Source organism: Drosophila innubila, assembly GCF_004354385.1.
Source record: "Drosophila innubila isolate TH190305 chromosome 2R unlocalized genomic scaffold, UK_Dinn_1.0 1_C_2R, whole genome shotgun sequence".
In the NCBI taxonomy this organism is placed as follows: Eukaryota; Metazoa; Arthropoda; class Insecta; order Diptera; family Drosophilidae; genus Drosophila; species Drosophila innubila.
The window spans coordinates 17,949,536-17,969,685 of record NW_022995374.1 but is presented as its reverse complement, the minus strand read 5'-3'; the positions used below and the strand labels follow the sequence as shown (position 1 = coordinate 17,969,685).

General features: G+C 36.6%; 5 protein-coding genes and 1 non-coding gene across 6 annotated transcripts; 2 read left to right on the top strand and 4 right to left on the bottom strand.

Moving 5' to 3' along the window:
• The first annotated feature begins 458 nt into the window (after positions 1-458).
• Positions 459-2,225, top strand: LOC117784805 (dolichol kinase). The gene is made up of 4 exons (XM_034622631.1): positions 459-532; positions 605-1,286; positions 1,352-1,832; positions 1,888-2,225. The coding sequence occupies exons 1-4, from the start codon at positions 510-512 to the stop codon at positions 2,103-2,105; spliced, it is 1,404 nt and encodes a 467-aa protein (XP_034478522.1). The 5' UTR covers positions 459-509; the 3' UTR covers positions 2,106-2,225.
• Positions 2,226-2,578: 353 nt separating this feature from the next.
• LOC117784806 (cyclin-dependent kinase 4) lies at positions 2,579-9,438 on the bottom strand. The gene is made up of 7 exons (XM_034622632.1): positions 9,328-9,438; positions 7,881-8,052; positions 5,633-5,798; positions 4,111-4,246; positions 3,379-3,707; positions 3,179-3,314; positions 2,579-3,109 (listed from the first exon to the last, which is right to left on the bottom strand). The coding sequence occupies exons 2-7, from the start codon at positions 7,981-7,983 to the stop codon at positions 3,026-3,028; spliced, it is 954 nt and encodes a 317-aa protein (XP_034478523.1). The 5' UTR covers positions 7,984-8,052; positions 9,328-9,438; the 3' UTR covers positions 2,579-3,025.
• A 2,694-nt stretch (positions 9,439-12,132) lies between these two features.
• Positions 12,133-15,280, top strand: LOC117785130. Its single transcript, XM_034623033.1, has 2 exons — positions 12,133-12,443; positions 14,462-15,280. The coding sequence occupies exons 1-2, from the start codon at positions 12,423-12,425 to the stop codon at positions 14,909-14,911; spliced, it is 471 nt and encodes a 156-aa protein (XP_034478924.1). The 5' UTR covers positions 12,133-12,422; the 3' UTR covers positions 14,912-15,280.
• Positions 15,281-16,025: 745 nt separating this feature from the next.
• Positions 16,026-17,656, bottom strand: LOC117785129 (venom protease). The gene is made up of 2 exons (XM_034623032.1): positions 17,358-17,656; positions 16,026-16,967 (listed from the first exon to the last, which is right to left on the bottom strand). Exons 1-2 carry the CDS (start codon positions 17,623-17,625, stop codon positions 16,135-16,137), a joined length of 1,101 nt encoding a protein of 366 aa, XP_034478923.1. The 5' UTR covers positions 17,626-17,656; the 3' UTR covers positions 16,026-16,134.
• A 545-nt stretch (positions 17,657-18,201) lies between these two features.
• Positions 18,202-19,439, bottom strand: LOC117783310 (methylglutaconyl-CoA hydratase, mitochondrial). Its single transcript, XM_034620663.1, has 2 exons — positions 19,016-19,439; positions 18,202-18,880 (listed from the first exon to the last, which is right to left on the bottom strand). Exons 1-2 carry the CDS (start codon positions 19,341-19,343, stop codon positions 18,303-18,305), a joined length of 906 nt encoding a protein of 301 aa, XP_034476554.1. The 5' UTR covers positions 19,344-19,439; the 3' UTR covers positions 18,202-18,302.
• Trnaa-ugc lies at positions 18,941-19,012 on the bottom strand. Its single transcript has one exon. It is a non-coding gene; the product is annotated as a tRNA-Ala (tRNA).
• Positions 19,440-20,150: the final 711 nt, after the last annotated feature.

Genomic DNA, 20,150 nt, shown 5'->3' with positions numbered 1-20,150 from the left:
ATTTTCTTACGTTTTTCTTTCTTTTTTTTTGTTGATTTTCCGCTGAGAGTTGACAAACTCGCTCCATAAAAATTATCATCTTTATTTGATCTTATTTGCTCTTTACTCGGCGATCGACCAGCCGCCACATACAAACCCTGTTAAGTGGTGGAGTAATCTGTTAAACGGCAAGTATAACTGCAAACGGAGGGCTTTTTTTAAATTTTAGGAAATGCAAATTGCAAAATGCCATAGCCTTGCAACAAATTAATAATTTTAAGAAAAACGTTAACATTTATGAAGGTTTGAAGCTTTTTCATTCCAAGAGTAAAATAAAAAATGCAGCAAATTCCAACAAAAATTCTGCAAAAATTAAAAAAATTCTAGCTTCAAAATTCAGAAATTGCCAACAAAAAAAGAAGGTGGAACATTCTTAAGCTACCAATTTTGACATTTGACCCAAAATGGTACATATTCATAGATCAGAAAATTTAACAGGGTGGCAACCTTTAAACATATTATAGGAAAAAATGTCTCAGCGACTTTTGCCCAGGTAATTTTTGAATTGTAAACAAAGTTATTACCACATTATGTTTTTAATTACGTATTCTTTATTTATGCCCAGGCCCTTGGCGTCAAATGGCGGCTGGCTCTGTCTGCTGTTGCCGCTGGCATTAGTCATAAGTTATTTACACGCACATACAACAAAGGCGCCGGTTTGCAACACATCAACAAATGCATCGCATCGATTTCTTATTGTGATTGCAATTGGAACTTGCATGAGGACGCTTTGTTTCCTATTAAACTCTTGCGTGGAAACAGGACTAGCAATTAAGAGTGTAATTAATCTATTGCCCGGCACGGTTGCCAGTCTCTGCTTTGCTCTGCTGCCAGAAACCACCTGGATCTTATCAGTGATTGCTGGTTTCCTTATCACTGCACTTTATCAGCGTGTGTATCTCAGTGTGTTGCGTGGATTCCCAAAGACATTTACCCTGGGAGAGGCTGCCATACTGGTGCAAGGACTCGTCCTATTCCTGTTCAATGCCACAAGTCGCATTTACGCGTTGTTCCCGCTGGAAGCGAAACTTACAACGGATTTTGGCCAGTTAAATGCGATAATGCAGAGTGCTTTAATCTGTCTCTTTATTGCCTGTGTGCTTTTGGCTTTGCTACCGCGCTTGAGGCAACCTGTGCCCTTTTACCTTCTAATGGCACTGCTGGCCACGGCTGTCACCTGTGCTCCTGTAACCCAGCCAATGCCTTTGATTGCCCTGCTCCGTTTCATATTCAGCGATCAAAAGCGCGTAAGTAACCCAAGAGATTTATCTATAAGAATATCCAAGGAGCTAACTTTACTCCTCTCTTGCAGCTGTACATCATTGTCTTCTATCTGCTGCTGGTGGCACTCACCTGTGCCACCGTCAGCTGGCAGCTGGGCAACTCGACACAGGCCAACACACGTGTCCGAAAGATATTCCATCTGCTGATTGTGCTGGTCTTTGTGCCTGGCCTGGTTTATGAGTGCGCCTTGCTGTACATCGCCTCGGGCATTGCCTTTGCCATCTTTGTGGTGTTGGAGCTGATCCGCTTGCTGCAGATGCCGCCGTTTGGTGCCACGCTGGTCCAGGCTTTCGAATCGTTCAAGGATGTCAAGGATGCCGGTCAATTGGCGCTCACACCCTTCTGTCTATTAATCGGCTGCTCACTGCCCATTTGGCTGACTTCCTGTCCCTGTCCGACGTCCACGAATCCCAGTCTGCTGATGCTGCTGTCAGGCATACTGGCTGTTGGTGTGGGCGACACAGCTGCCAGTGTGGTGGGCTCTAAATTTGGACGCAACAAGTGGTCAAGTTCGTACTCTATACAATTCAATTGTACATTTATTACAGTCCCTGTCAATTGCAGATTCCACTCGTTCCTTGGAGGGCACTGTCGCTTTTGTTGTGTCCATTTTACTGTCGGTCTGGGCACTGGAGCTGGGCGGAATCTTGAACATGACGCAGGCCAAATGGTTTGCCACTGTTTTTGCAGCATTGAATGCAGCATTAGTCGAGGCATTCACAGATCAGGTGGATAATCTGGTGCTTCCCCTCGTCTTTTACATATTTGTTGGCCTTGCTTAAGCCATATTGCAAAGTGATATGTTTTTTTATTTTTGTAAATTTATTATCATTCCTTTTAAGCCAAAGAAATTCCTTTATTTATCTAAAAAAAATACATTAGAATTATAAATTTATAACGGATATTATTTATTACTTTTTGAAAATGCACTGTAAACGTTCTTCAACACTTGCTCTCTAGCTGTCGTTTTACAGCACAGACCTTAACAGAGCACACTTTATAAAAGAGCCGAACCACGATCATGTTAGATAACATATCGTAAGTAACCGAGCAGCTGCTCTGTTGCTTTACAGCACTGTTCTTAACATTCGCTCCCTTATAAAATATGTCTGATACAGTCTATGTTAAATTAACAAGCACACATTTAACATAACATACAGCTGTTAAATATAATTTTAAACTGAGGAGCTTTTCGCTGAAACTATGTTTAAAGACTATTTAATTGTTTTTATTTAATATTATTTTATTAACTCGCTTACAAAAATGTATTGTAAATATATATAAGTGTATATAAAAATGCAGTTTTGTCTATAAATATAGTAATTGGTGTACAGACATTACGAACAGCGCAATTTTGAATATAATTGGTATTTGTATATGGTATATGGTAGCTATACCATATTATATGTGTATGTATATATAAATGTATGTATATGTATATGCCTGAGCATGTCTCTAGTCCTGAACTTTGTGTATCACATTTTAAACCGGATCGAAATCCTCGAGTTTCGTTGTACGCCAGTTGATTAACAATAAACTGACTGATTACATTAAGATTAGCAATATAAGGATTGATACAAAAATAAACAAAAAAATATATATATACATGTATATATGTAGAATAGTAAAGGAACATTGTAACAAGAACAAATATTTAGTTGTGAATGCTCTTGCAGGGAAAACCCCGAAAGGTAAATAGAACCTAAAATGGCTCCTGCTGAAAATAATTATGCTCCAGACAGGCCAAAGCAGAGGGACGCAGGTGAAGTTCGTACGAAAACATTTGCTAAATGGGAGAAATGTTTATGAAATATTAGTTGAAAATCTGCATTGAAGTGGATTTCATCATATTTACATTCAGCAGGTCATCGGCAAATTCACATAAGTCTGGATAAAAGTCGCGAGGTCGCTTGGGAAGACGTGGCGGGAAATCATCCCTGGAAAAGGAAATGCTCGACAGCCATTGTTCTTCAGATGGTCGTCCAGTGAGCCTAGATGAAATTAAATCAAATTAAAATTTGTAAATAATATTAAGGGATCCCAATTGAAACCCACTCGAAGATGCGATCCAATTGATTTTTTTCCGATGTGCCCGGAAACAAAGGTTTGCGATTAAACAATTCATAAATGATGCAGGCTGCACTCCAAATATCAACAGAGCTGTTGTAACCCTGGCAGAGCAGCACTTCGGGTGCCCGATACCACAGGGTGACCACCACCGAGGTCACTCTCATTTCCGAATCGTATGTTTTGGCCAATCCGAAATCGGCTATTTTCAAATGTCCCTGCGATGAGACGAGCAAATTCTGTGGCTTCAGATCGCGATGAATAATGCGATTCACATGCAAAAAGTCGATGCCAGTTAAAAGTTCCCGAGAGAAACGCTGCAAGAAATTGATAGCCATTGAAATTATTAAATGATTCCTTGTACGAATGTCGAAATATATTACTCATCATACAAAAAAATTGGAAATAAAAAATTAGGAATTCTGTTATAAGGAAATAATAATATTGGGAAGATAAAAATCAGGGAAGACCAACCATTAGGAATATTGTTATAAAAAAACAAAAAAAATTGGAAAGCCAAAAATTAGAAAATGTCAAAATCTAAAATATTTTTGTTAAAATTCGCGGGATTTTAAATCAAAAATTAAATGTTGACTATATATTTATATATTTTTTCCCCTTATCTTAGTTTCCTAGTGTTTTCTTATTTTTTTTGTAATTCTTTAAAAAAAATATTCTTATTAAACATTTTATGAAATAAAAAGTATTTGGCAACTCTACCTGTAGGGTTGTGGGCGACATGCCCGATTTGGGCAGAGCTGCAATCAGATCGGACAAATCTTGCTCCATATACTCGAATACCAGCAAAATCAGCAATTTGCCATCGCGTTCCAGAAACTGGCATACTTCGAACAGTCTGTGAGTTGGGGAAATTAAAATGAATATGTGTGTGCGTGTGCGTGTACAAGTGGAGAGTTGATCGTTTGTGTGTGTGTGCGCAGTCTCCACAATTCCCCTTAGCTGGCATAAAATGTTGCTGGCACTTCTGGCGCCACTATTCCATGCTGCGGACACGAGGCGTACTAAACAAATTACTCCACTCACGTTGAACAAAGGTACTTCCATAATATTTTCGATCAAGAGTGCGTTCGCTGGGGAGAGCAAGAGTGAATAACGTAAACTGCCCCACGCTAAATATGGAGAGTTGTCTGTTGACATTCTGTTAGCTAACAGTTACAGACACTGTTAACATTTTTGTCTGTTTAGCAGCCAATTTACTTCAAATATATTTAAATTTCAAATTCACTCTTATTACTCCAAATTAAACAAGAGGCAATAAGCTTACATTTCATATTAATTTGATTGTCATAAAAATTCATTTGCTTCGTTTTTTTTTATTAAGTTGTAGCATAAAGTGTGCTACTCCAAAAATACGTTAAATATTCAAATCTAAACAGCGGCGGCGAATTAACATTATGTTATGCGCGCTCTTTAACATGCTGAGCAATTTACGCTATTCCATGCGCTCTTGATCGTAATATCGTAGCTGAGAGCAAATGCGACGCAACTGGTTGTCAGCTGAGTGCTGAGCGGCATTTAGTACAGAGAGTTTGAGTGCTTCACATTTTTTTAGTACGCTATGTTTACCCACGCTGTGACCGCCAGTGTGCTTTATTACTCTTAGGTGCGTTGCAGAGTATTTGCATTTGCATGCTGAGCAAATTGTTATACCAACATGTTGGTATAAGTTTAATTTATGTCTAAACAAAGTTGGCCTTGCCATCAAAAATACATGACTTGCTGAAGCATTACATTGAAATTGAATAACATTGAGCTGTTGCAATTAAATTTGTGTTGTCGAGGCATTATTATTACTATCATTATCAGAGCGGGCCAAGCTGGCGCCGCTTTGTTTGACGTTTGGTTTAATATTTTATATGCATTAATGCCACTGACGGCACGTGCGTGTCTATGTGTGGGTGGGGGTGAATTACGATTGCAACTTGTTGCTGTGATATTTTTGAGCGACTGCCAGAGGGAAAGTGGGAGCGGGACAGGTAAAGATAAACAAAATGCCTGTTAATAACCACACAAACTGTGCGAAAATAAGCCACACACACACGCACACAGTTCAACATTTGTTATTGTGTGTAATCTGTGCTCGTAACTTGTTTTTTTTTTCAGTTATTTTTAACAAATAGTGGGGCGCCACCCAGATAAGCAGCTACACACAAACACACATAGATTTAGACACCCACCCCAGATTGCAGTTTCGTTGTGGTGTGTTCTGGTGTGTACTCACTTGACAATGTTGGCATGATCGTAAGCATTGAGCTGCTTAAGGAGTGAAATCTCTCGCAGCGTCGTCGCACTCACTCCATTGTCGGTGAGTGCAATTCGCAGCTTTTTAATGGCCACGAAGGCGCCGGTGTGATTGTCGCGTGCTCGATAAACGGTGCCATAGGCCCCTGTAAATATCCAAATACAATTATACATGTGTTATACAAAATTAGGTCACACACACTCACACACACACAGGCAGGATATAGCTGAGACACATTAATCGCTTATACATTTGTTATAACCTTGGACTAACGAAAGTAAGACGAAAAGCAAATTGCAAAAACCCAAATGAAATGTTAATCAACACAAAAAATAAAGCACACAGATAAGAACAAGTGAATTATACATATTTATATATGTATGTACTCGTATTTTGGCAAAGTTGAGAGTGTGCTCGACTCGATAGAAGTAGAAATTTTGCATACAAATATCTATGTACATACATACATATGTACATACATTGCTATTGAAAGCCGGCAACAAAACAAAAACGCAAGCAAACGAAATTGCAAAGCGAAACCGAAACAAATCTAAACCCGAAAACCGAAAGCCGAAAACCTCGAGAATTCATTGTCGTATTGTCGTCAGCTGTGTTGTTGATAAGCAAACCGGCTGATTTTTGATGATATCTGTTATAAATATACAGTGGCTACAGTAACGGTTTTGACAAATTACAAAATTCTCAAATTTTATTTGGCAACGAAATTAACCATTTCCTAAATTGTTGACAAGATATTATAATCAAACATAAAACCAAATATGTATTTATTTGAGTTATCAAAGCAATTACTTGTCCAACTGTATTTGTAGGTGCAGGGAGAGACAGAGATTGAACGTTTGTGACAAGCATCGATTTAAATTAGAGACAAAATTCTGTCACCGGAAATTTATCACCAGACAGACAGATAGACAGTCCAAAAAAAGAAAGAAACAGTCTGACAAGTTATACACGGCATTCAAGCAGACAGATGGAACGTTGTGTGGGATTTCTATTTTGGTTGACATTTCTAAAAATTTTGAACACTTTTCATCAACATCAATATCTTTTTTCTCTCTCTCTCTCTCTTTGCTGCGAACTGAACGCAGAGATCAACATTATGTTTGTGCTACACTAAAAGCATCAAAAGTCAAGTACAAGGCCAGCTTTGCTACAACCTCCTAATATAACACTTAATAATACAAATACTAAAATACCAACAAAACAAAGAACTGATTTCGCAATCACACTTCTACTCTACTCTACACTCTCTCATTCGACTATTTTGTCGACTCGTTTTTGTGGCTGCTCTTTCAATTGTCAAAAATTTTGCACAAATCAAAAGCAACAACAACAAACAGAAAAGCACGAGGCAATAATTGAATGAATGCGAAACAGCAAAAGGCAAGAAAAACAAGCAAAAGTTGAAGCAGATACATTTATTCAATGTCTTTTACAAAAAAGTTGAACTTGTTTTTAATTTTTTCTTGCTATTCCATGGACCTTGAGAGGGGGTGGAGGGAGGGAGAACTATTATATAGCTTACAATTAACATTGGTTATTTTTGAAAATGTAACCTGATACGAGTTAAACAATCCTATAGTCTAGGTACTTAACCCACTGTTGCCGCACTGTTCCAGCATCCCTCTAACAGACTACGCCCATGTAAACCACAACATCAACAACAAACATGACCAAAAAAATAAACGAGTAACATAACCATCATTAACATTCACCATGCGAACCTCTTGGCTCCTCAGCTCTCCACTCTACACTCAACCTCTACTCAGTGACGTAATTATTAATTGATGTCGATGTTTCATTTGAAAAATAACTCAAAAAAATCAAATTGTATGTTTGGCCTCTTATCGGAATTTTACACTTGACTATTTTCCTTATTTATTATTTTCGTATTTCTCTTTTGCTTTCCTCTTCTTCAAACAAACACAAATGCAAGAATGCACGTGGTTTTGACCTGAAAGTATGCAACATGATTTGTAGAGCCCTATTTACATGAAAACCCAGTATTATTTCCCCTCAGTAGCCCACTTTCGATGCACTTCGATGCGGTCATTAAATGTTTAGTAACAGCAATTGGTTAGGCAACACTAGATGGCTAATACCCTGGAAAAAGGTTTAGATATGAAGTGAAAAGTGTATTTGCTGATCCTGCGAGTGTCCTTAACATCATTCATACAACATACAACATTTAATATAGTCCAATACATACCTTTGCCAATCATATCGAGTTCCTTGTAGTTAAATGATACAACTTCATCCGGACTTTGTGATTCCGACATTTTCTGTCTCTTGTTTTTCGACAAAGATGCCATTATTAAATTTGTTACTCGATTACAATGTAATTTTTTATGTATTTTAATAGCACACACTGTAAAAGTAAACTGAAATATTGAATTTAATTAATAGTTAATTATTTATAAAAAATTGTACCAGCATTTATAAAGCTCAAAAAGTTGTCAAGGTCAGTTTTTTTAACATTTAACAATTTGAAAAATAGATGAACAGAGAACACGTTAACAGCACAGTTGGGCAATGTAGGGTTAACATGTTGATAACATAGCCAAATTTGAGCGTGTAACAGGTGTTAATAAGAGTTACCTTATTGTATTTCTATACTTATCTACAGTATGTCAAGTCAGAGTTTTGACATCTTATATGTATTATATATATAAATGAAAACACAGTCAAAACAATTACTTGACTAACTGTAGCTGGTAATAATCTAGCTTGACATTATTCAGTGTTGCTGTTGTTGTTCATGATTGATGTTATTGTTGTTGTTGTTGTAGTTTGCGGTCGATGAACCCGTTTGAGGCATATTTTTTCTACGTTTGCTATTAGTTTAAGTTCTGTATGAATTCGTTATAATTTATTGATATATTCAGTTGTTGTTGTGCTCCCTTCTCTCTCTCCCTCGCTCTTTGCAATGTCTGTTACTTTTTAGTCTGCTTTATCTTTGCGTTGTCTTTGCTGTTGCTTTTGCTTTCAGCACAAAGCAAAAAAGCAACATTTTTTTGCCATTTGTCAATTAATTCTAATCGCAGCCAAAAGCAACAGTAACAACACATCATAATAATAACAACAACAGCAAACGACACGAATGAGCAGAAATTATAAAAAAATAAAATAGCTGCTAAATTTCGGTGCTTTTTCATCACACACACACCCCACACACACACACACATATGTATACCCTTTTGTCATAGTTAGTACAGAGTGCAGGAGAATTGAGCAGCAAAGGAGAATTTAAAATGATGACAGTTTAAAATACACACACACACACACACACGCACACGCACATGTATAATAGAGCTCCTGCGCGGCGTCACATAATGCAAAAACTGATATGCCCTGATATGTTGTTGGTAATGCGATTAATATTAGTTAAATATTAAAATGTGTTTTGTATTTGTCAAGACCGAATAAACACCAACAAAAAGCACGGAACATTCATAGCTACATACAATTGTACATACATATGTATGTACATAAACGTGTGTATTTCTGTACATACAAACGCTCACTCGAATACATACACACACAGGCAAACAGACGCGATCTAAATGTTTTTTCCTTATTAAAAATGCTACCACTTAAACCGGCGTAAAAACCTAATAAAGACCGGCGAACACGATTAATCGACTAGTGGAACATACCGACACCTGCACCTGTATTAAACACTGTATTTTTTAAATAAAAATAAGATTTTGACACTAACAATTTTTGTAACAAACTGAGCTGTGCAGAATGAATAACAGCACTCGAAATAGCACTCAAACCGCATTTACGATATTCACCTTGTGTAAAGAGATCTTGTACATTCTGCCCCACTGTTAATGCTCTCTTAACTGTCCAAGTTAACACTAACAGAGGCTGCTGAACGTTATGTTTGATTTATATGCTATTTATTTTAAAGCTAGATATGAATATTTAATAGAATAAAGTATTTGTCTTGTTACCTTTATTTAATCAAAATGACTTAGAAAAACTGCATGAATTAATTAAATGAAATATGTAGAAAATGTTGCAAATTTCCCAACTGTTTGAATATTGCGCGTAGTCAACTTAACGTCAGTTCGAAAGTTGCCGCAGCCAGCTTCACGAATTTTCGAAATTATACGCAGTTAGCTTCACGTCATTCGCGCGTTGCCAACCACACGTACTACAGCGTTGCCACTCAATTTAAAGTTGGGCGCATTATTTTGAATTGAGCATGTGCTAAAATTTAGTGATAAGACAATAAAACTTGCGGATAGACTGACTTAATAAATATAAATATCATATTAGCAGACATTAAAAAAATCGGCATGATTTTAATTAAGGCAAAATCCGCACACCTGCCTTAAAATTCCATCAATAATTTACAGTGAGTGACTTGCTATAAAGTGATAATTGCCAGCTGACAGTGACGTAGAATACGAAAATGCGAAATCGGCCAGGTGAAAAGTGAAATAGTAAATAAGTAGGTACGTGATTTGTAAAGGATTTCGTTATAGGTAATCTACAAACAATAGATGAATGGGTTCAAATGATGTCTCAATTTGTATAGCTTTAGCTTTTGAGGGCGTTGTTATATCATGAATCATTTATGATAAATGTGAATCAGCCGGACAGGCCCAGTGAAAATGTTGTGCCAGTCACAGCCAGAATCGGAGTCACAACCACATCGAACTTTGTTTAGCACCTCGGTCACTTTTTACGGAAGCAGCAAGCGAACCAATCCCAAGTCCAATCTCTCCCATATCTCGCCCATATCTCTATTAATTAGAAGGTGGAAATGATGCTGATTCAAATGTGGCAACAGGAATTTGTCATCCAAATGCAGTGGGTCATCTTTCTTTATAGGGTGTTAATTGAATTCTTCAGAACTAGTTAAAGTAATTGATAAGATGCCCTGTATGATTAATAGAGACACTTTTAAATTGTAATACCTCTAAGATAAGCTGCATTCAGACAAAACAGGGTATGACTTTGTTTAGCATTTAATATGTTTAATATTGATTTAACTCTTTGACATTTGTTTGCGGCCTCTGTTAATCGCTATTCATTAGTATTATGACAAACTGAAACCGGCTTTCAGTCAATTGCAATTATTTATAACTTATATTAAATGCACTCGTATTAAACAAATATATATATATGATCTAAATCTAAAAATATAAACTGCCAAAAATTTGCTGATGACATCTGGACAACAAATAAATCAATTCAATTCAATCTGAGCCAATTTAGTTGTCAATCAAGTTATCAACTTTTTGTTTTGATTTTTCATATACGATTTTTTGATTTTTTTTGTTAAATAAATTATTAACTATTCATTTATTAGAATCAAGAATTTGTCACGTGAAGTTGAGTTTATGCAATCAAACTGAAAAAGTACTGTTTGTTTAATAAGTTATGTTAATTTAATTGCTTAGCAGATTGAAGTGAAATTGTTAACTTGGCACAAAAATGTTGAAAATGTTGAAAATGTCCCAAATACTCGAACTCCTATTGTCTTAAGAGACTTAACACTTGACCTTCGTCAGGCTTGAGAGATCATGTTCAAGAGCGTACTCGTTTAGGCCAAGTTGTGTTGACAGTTTTCCGAGACGCTTCAAATGCGTCATCTACGAATATTTGGCATACTCGTATTAGCATAATGAGCTCGTCTACATAAGAATACAGCTATTTATTTAAATTGGTTCCGATTTCAAAGGCGATTATATAGATGATGATCTGCTGACAGTCGACTGACAACTGATAACTGCTGGCTTCCGTATTCCGTTTCTTAAGAGAACGAAAACTAATTCTAATCCTGTTCAACAATTTGTAATACGTCAAAAGATTCAACAGCTTTGTTTTCCTTTCCATTGATTTGAATTCATTTGATTTGATTAGTGTCTGCGTCATGGAAAAAGATTTAATTTAAATTAACGTGAAATGCAAACATTTCGGCCCCAAAAAAACACCAATCAGTACCAATAAACAATGTGATGACGGTTGAGGGATGACTGTCAATTGCGTTTCCTTTTGATCAACACACACCTTTAAAAAAAAAAATAATAATAATAATAATATAAAAAATAATAAAAAAAAAAACAAATCAAAATACGCTCAAGTATTGCAATCCGCATTAATTTATCCAAGATCTATTAACAAAAGATACGCATCCAACTGCCAATATTATTTGATTTTTGGCAATTGACCAGAGTTTACGCCTGCGCTCTTTCTCTTTCTCTGTGTCTATCTCTTTCTCTTTCTAGCTGCAACGGCACGATTAGTTCGCGACATCGGCGACACTTAACACCAACAAACAACAACCAGCAACAAGCAACAACAAATAGGCAACAACAACGCACAGAACAACGTCAACAACGAAGTCGCCAAGAAAAACCCGTTCACGATAATGACGGACTAAGCGGGGGGCGATGGGGAAGTCGAGGGAGTCGGAGGTAAAGCGCTTTTGGCATATAAAAGTGAATTTGTGACAATAATTCTGAACAGTTAGTGCGCACGCTCAGCAGCGACAACATCAAGCATAATAATTGTAAATATTTCAATATCGTCGCGTCTTGTATTTGTGATAAGCAACAGACAATATTATTAACAACAAATTGTGCAAGAAAAACAAATTAATTCAAGAAATCAAACAAAAAATATCAGAACGTGTGTGTGCAATTCAATTGAGCACTCAAGACCCAATCGAATCTTGTTCCAAGGATATACACTAAATAAAGCAATAAAAAATAAACAAACAAACAAATATAACATGTACCAATTAACGAAACAAGTGAGTATATAACAGTACATAGAATTTACGATCCATAATAATATTTAGACTCGACAAACAAAATAAAAGTTAAAGAAGCGAAACAAATCCAATAATGATATATGTTCAGAAAACGTGTTTACTTCTTATTAACATTTTTAAGAGCACAACAACACAAATTAATTAAATACAAAGTACGTATTTGAAATCTTAGTCTAACGGATCGCGTACTCCTATTTTGTTTCTGTTTTTTTTTTGTACTTTCAAAAAGGTCAAGAACATTTTTCAATTTAAATTATTGCAAGTATTTCTCAGTTTTTAAATTGTTGTTGTGATGAGGAAGTCTGAGCATAGCTCATAAATATTTTACTTGACTTTTAGTTAATAAATAAATAAATGTATACAGCTTTTTAGTACCTGTCTGACCCAACAAGTTAATTTAGTTACTTCAAAATCCTGCCTGAAACCGCAAAGAATGAAAATAAACAAGAAAAAATAAATAAATTATGTATGGGGTAATACAGACTTAATTCTCTTGTGAATTCTAACTATGCGTGCTCTAAATTTTATTTTTTTTGATTTTTTAAAAATAACAACAATTTCTTTTTATTGAATAAATAGTCAAGTGGGTAAAAAACAGAACGTTTTAGAGTTTTAGGGTGACCTAAAGGCAACTAAATTTTCATGTAACGATTTTTCTTACGAAAACAAATTTGAGATTCCCAGTTCTTAAACGAAGAGATGCAGAATTACTTAGAGCAGAGTATACTTCATAGGGTATGACTACAGAGGATCCGAAGGACTTTTAAGTCTGTATGTTAACTCAAACTCTGTTTACAGGGTATTAAACACAACAAGTGTCTGTTGTACATCTTATGGGTTAGCCCTGAGCCACTAAATCGCAACCGGTTACAGATACCAAGAAACAGATAGTTTATATTTATCAAGCGTATTTTTTTACTTTTCGCCTGGCATCATATGTCATGAAAATTAATTAAATGGAGTGGTTCAATTCAGGTTGTAAATTTACATAATTAGCAGCAAAACATTTGTCTATGTCTGCTGTTATCAATGAAGTAATTTATGCATACAAATAAATACAGACACAGATATGTAGATAGGTTGATTTTGGGGATTAACTGGAATGAAACGTGAATCATGATTTGCTATTTAATATTTATTTTTCAATTTATGCATATTAATAACGGATTAAAACGGTCGTAATTGAAATTGTCTTTCTTTAATCCTAATCAAGATTTTGGTTTAATTGGAATTAAAAAAGGTCCATTTTGGAATTGTCATTGAGAGTTTGTTCGACTTGGCGTCACACCAAAAGCTGGTTTCCACTTGAAATCTGAAATCAACGTCATCCGGTTTTTATCTCTTTTCATTTATTTATTTATTTGGTTTTAATGTTTATTTGTTGTATAGTCTTTAATTTGTCCTCTAAGAATAATACAAATTTTATGAACACAAAACCGAAATGTGATACATAAATTAAAGATGTGCACAGGTGCTTTTGGTTCCTATCAAATGGAATTCTTTTTTTTTTTTTTTTTAAATGGTATCGTGCATCCGGCTTTGGCTTTAGTTTCGTCAAGGGCAGCATATTCAATTAGATTGGGTTGGGTTGGGTTGGGTTGGATGGGGTATGGCTTGTAATTAGCATCCAGTGGGATGCATATGGATAATGATAGTGATAACTCATCAGCCGGCATTCAACGTGATCATGAATAATTTACGTGCGACTATAAATTAAATTTTGATCGCGATTATATCATTGATTTCTGTTATTTCTTTATTTTTTTTTTTTGATATCTGTTATTTAATTTAAATTAATTATTGTATGCTAATTTAAAGCATAAGCTTTGCTCGCATCGTGTGTAGACTGTAGACCGTAGACTGAAGACTGTGAACTGTAGATTGTAGACTGGTTCTAATAGCTTGCAGAACGCTGTCGCTTTGGCTCTCTGGCCTCCAATTGTTATTCACACCTTCTACCAACTTGGCTCATTTGCCTTTGTTTGCTATTTCCGCAGTTTTACACCCTGGTTGTGGCCCTGGGCATCGTTGGCTTGGTGACAGCGTTGCCACAAGTTCAGCAGGAGGGACCACACACACTGCTCGACATCGAGACACCCAATCAGTTCAGCTATAACTCGCCGCTGGCACAGCCGGACAGTCTACGCTCCAAGCCCTACTTTGATTTCCTGAGCACCCTGTATGCCCACGATTCGGCCAAAACGGACTTGTTTCGCCAGCGACCACGCCGTGATCTGCAGACGGAGTCGGAACTAAAGACTCAGCTGGTATCGGCCGATCAGCCGAAGAGTCGTCGTCGTGATCGTCGTCGTCGTGCCATCGTCTTCCGTCCCCTGTTCGTCTATAAGCAGCAGGAGATCAGAAAGCAGGAAATCGCAGCCAGAAGACGCAGTGATCAGGTTAATCGTCCTGGCGCCAACTACAATCAAATCTACAATCGCCTGTAGTATTGCCAATCGATATATCTATATCTAAATATAACCAATGGCAATGGCTGTTACTGGTCTTCTACAGGGTCCTCTCTAGCACTTAGCTATTTTTATTACAAATATTGTGTTTTAGCCTTAAGTAATCCAGCACAACGCACACTGCACAAACAACAACAAAAACAACAACAAACAATCGACAATCTATCTATATATCTATTATTATAATCACTTACTTATACATGCATGTATACACACGCCCAAAAACACCCACACATAATCACATCCTCCCCAAAACCTATGTTAAGTATCCCTAAATTAAAATATACATATATAACATACTTGTTAACTGATTATTAAACAAAACTTGTTACTATAATGTTTATTAAAGCTAACCAAATTTATTGAAAATTATTATACTGCATTTATTATTATTTAAATACAATTTCATTTTGCAATTTTCAGGAAATGCTGTAATTGTTTTGATAAAAACAACATATTTCTTTTTTATTTTCAAAAGTATTTAAATCAAATTAAACTCATAAGAATTATATTTTTTTAATATGTTCTAAGAACCATATGCATAATTTAATAGGACTAATCATTTTATGGATTTTTTTTTAGTAAAAGATGTGAAGCAATTACTTGAGTAGCTGTATTAGAAATGATAAGGTAATAGAATAGTTTATAATTTTCCCACACAATCTTGTTTAGTGAGCCCGAGTAGAGATAAAAGATTAAACAGAATTTATCTATTTAATGCAATTAAATTATAAAATATTTGAAATGATACACAGTAATCAGTGGTGGTGCCACAGAAATCAAAATCAAAACTCCATACATTTTTTTTCTCTTTCTTCTATCTCTTATATCTCTCAAAACTCCTTACATTTTTAGAAAATTTTCGGTTGTATTCGATTTCTGTGGCATTCCTGAATATTACTAATTAGGTCACTATTCTTCCCACAAAATCCCATTCATCCAATCCATAGAAATAATTTTTGTAAGAACGATAGAACTGATTTTATTTATTTTAAAATACAAATCCCTTAAGTAATTTTTATGACACATATAGTAAGATCGAGAAAATAACTTTTTTCCCTACATAATTAATACAATTCTATCATTGCAATATAAAAACGATAGAACTGAATTAATCTTTTATTAAATATAATTATGAAATTTCCCTGAGATATTTGACAAGATTATCATCTTATATCAATAGTAGTAGTAGTAGTAGTAGGTCATGATTCGGCCCACACAATCCGCTCCAGCCAATCCGTATAGAGATGAACCTTAGTATAGACACTGGGAAATTTGTGATTGCCACAGATGAGGCCATAAGAAGTAACGCCAATTATCAGCTTCAGACAATTGTGGGACCGATGCTGTACAAAAATGGGTCCGCCGGAGTCCCCATTGCAAGTGTCTGCCATGCTGGAGTCTGATCCGGAGCCGGCACAGAACTGAGTTCGTGGTACAATGCGACTTTCGAGACGTTCCATACAAATCTCATCGCTGTAACGCTGGAGAGAGACCTTGAGCAAATGCGTTGACTGTTGACCATTGTTTTTAGTGTTTCCCCAGCCAGCTGCGACCAGGTCAAAGTGCTCGTTGCCGCTGCTGGACGGAAGACACGCTGGTGCCACATACTCATTGAGTGTGGCATTCCGGTCCAGTTCGAGTACGGCAATATCATTGAAGAGACTGCCCTCGTCATTCTCTGTGTACGAGGGATGCACTACGTAGTTGACCAACTGGAAATCCTGGGGCTCTGCATCATCCGTTGTGCTGTTATAATCCAATTCCCCCAAACGTACAACATATTTGGGTGATGCGAATTTGGGATCTAAGCGTTCCGCTTTTGTCTCCGCCGTGTCCAGACAATGTGCTGCAGTTATCACAAACTTGGGATGGATCAAAGTGCCGCCACAGATCCAGGTGACAACGGAGCTTCCCGGCTGTCGGGTTCCCAACAAAGCCATAAAGGGAAACTCACGACCCTCCGCCTTGGTGCCGCCCACAATTAAGGGCGACAGACGGCACGAGGATCTGACATCGTTATAACGTTCGCATTCTGTGGATAAGGAAACCGATTAACTTACAAGTTATACATAAATAATACAAGTTATAACCAGGTAACGAAAGTAACAAAAATCAATTAAATAATCATTTTAAATTTTAATCTTTGATTTTAAAGTAAAAATTACGAAATAACATAATGTAGCAGAATAACACTTGTTTTTTTAATTTAATTAAAAGTGATTAAAAGAAATATTCTCTTGATATTAAAATAAAAGTTACAGAATAACTCTCTTCCTATTATCTGTTTTATTTTCAATAATCAATAATAAGTGTTATTCTGTAATTTGTATTATAAAATCAGAATATAAGTGCTTTTTCGTAACTTTTATTTTAAAATCTTATAACAGTTAGGGTCCCTGGTTATAACACACAATTTGTTTACCCTTTTCAAACAATCCTCTTGTGTCCACAGACCGTTGAATATGTTGCTGGGCGTTTAAAGGAAGTGGACAGCAAACAATATCTTTGAATTCATCGCAGTATTTAACATTGTTGAGACCGATCAGATCTAGATTATTGAATATAGCTGGACATTCCGTTGGTGTCAACTCTTTGCATTCGCCTGTCCCATTGTCACAGAACTCTCCCCACACCTTCACTGTTGTTGCTGCCAACAACAAAACGGACAAAATCTTGCAGATCGCGTCCATTGTGTCCAGCGGCAGAAGACAAACTGAGAGATGCGTTGAGCAGCTTTAAGTGCGTTTCTCTCAATCTAGACTGAATTGTGCACATTAAGATTCATATGACGTACTCAAAAACCCGAAATATATTTCGTTGGCTTATAGTCTTATTCTTTTTTTTTTTATTCTTTTCTTAATGAGTGCTTTCATAACTGCATCAAATATGCTCGAATTATTCAAGTTCAGCTCTTAATTTCAAACTCTTTTCAATTCCCCTAATTTAGTCCTTCATTTGAATTGGTTAGATTAAATTACTAGTTAATTATAATTTGTGAAATTGTTTTTTAACTAGTGGTTATATCAGATAAGCTTTTGACAATTACTATTTAATTGTATCCGCATAATTTATTGTTTAATGAGGAAGTTTCTAATCGGTTTCAAATTTTCAACAGCTATTTAAATTAACAGAGCGTTAACAGTGAAGTATAACACTGTAAACGCAGGGCTACAGCTACACTATCGACCGACCTCCACAATTTGTCGACCGTTTGGACCTAAATGTGGTCATAGCGCACAATTTAAATAAAAAAATTAATTTTTTTTATTCATTTGGGACTGTTAAAGTTTATTAAATTCAACAAAATTAACGCAAGTCAACAACTAATAAATGCACTTCTTAGACTTAAATAAGCAGCGTTCTACGCCTATTCGCCCTTGTAAACAGGCTTACGTTTCTCAGCGAAAGCCGCAAGTCCCTCCAGCCGATCCTTGGTGGGTATGACCTGAGCATAGCACACCTCCTCAATGGAATAACCGGTGTTTAGATCCACTTGCATGCCCTTGTCCACGGCCAGTTTGGCCATGCGAACTCCCACAGGTCCATTTGGCAGTATTTCCTCGGCCAACTTCAATGCTCGCTGGTAGGCAGCATCTTTAGACTCGTTCTGTTGCACCACATGATTCACTAAGCCCAGTTCCTTGGCTTCTTGGCCATCGAACACGCGGGCAGTGAATATCAACTCCTTTGCCAGTGCGGGGGAGAGAATGCGTGGCAAACGCTGAGTGCCACCGGCACCTGGTATAATGGCAAGGCGTGTCTCCACCAGACCCATCTTCGCATTGTTCGCCGCTGTGCGTATGTCACAGGCGAGTGCCATTTCCAAGCCGCCGCCTAAAGCAGCGCCATCTAGGGCCGCTATCACTGGCATGGGCAGCTGCTCAATGCTGATGAGCAGAGCACGCAGCTGGCTCACAAATTCGCTTGTCTCCTCTGTAGTCATGCCTAGGAAATGCCAAATATTAAATTGATAAAATAAAAAGGATTTTAAAAAAAGTAAGCTGCTGGAGATGCCGGGGATTGAACCCGGGGCCTTTCACATGCAAAGCGAACGCTCTACCACTGAGCTACATCCCCTACCTTTGCGTTCCTTCAAGTCGGCGCCAGCACAAAAAATGCCGGGAGTGAGACTGCGCAGCACAACTACACGAGACCCGTTGTCACGCTTAACCTCCTCCAGTATATCCTTAAAGGTGTTTACCAGGCCACGACTGAATGCGTTCTTTGCCACCGGCCTGTTGAGACCCAACACTGTTATACCCTTTTGTGGGCCTTCCAGACGTTCCACAAGAACTTCGTTGCCATCGCCTAAGATCTCGTCAACAGAATAACGACATCTCCCGGTTGTTGTTATTGGCAAAGCATTACGCGTTAACAGTTTTCCAACACGTTGTATTAACAGAGACATTTTAAACTTCCAAAAAATCAACAACAAACAGAAACTTAAAAGAGTAAAAAAAATATGATTACAGCACCGGCCGCGGAAACCAAAAGCTAGAGGAGATAAGAAGAAGAGAAGAAAAATACGTTAGACTGTCGACGCTTAAATACTCTCACTTGTTTAAGCAAATAGTAACTGAAATTATGTGAAATAAAGTGTAGTGCAAAAATAATTTAAAATTGCAAATGAATGAAGTATAATAAACTGGTATAGTATATCAAAATTAAATATGCATATATTTGGATGAATATTTCATTGTTGCAAATGTAGTAACATACGCGTAGACATAAACTCTACAAGGGTATAACTATTAAATCAAGTTGGTAGCACTGCTACTACATTTTGAAATCAGCTGTGTGCCGGCTCATCTCAGCCAGTACTGCCAATTTTAGAGGAAAAAATGGCTGGAAAGCATCCGAAAATTAGCTGAAATTGCGACGCAAAATATCTAAAATACTAGCCAGCTGTGAGCGGTCACGCTTATAAACTTAAATTTTAGTCAATGCAAATATCAAGATGCAATAAATTATTAATTTGATGAAAATTTAAAATTTGAAATTAGATAACATGAAGGAAAGCATTTTCACGATGGTTTGAAGCTCGTAAGAAAATATCAAAATTTCGACAAAGCTCTAATTAAAATTCTGAAAAGTTATCAAAATTCTGGCTCTAAAATTTACAAAAATTAAAAAAAAGGTACATATTTTCCATGTACCTTTTTTGAATGTACCATTTTTTTAGGTATAAAGAATCGAACCAGATCGGAAATTTTCA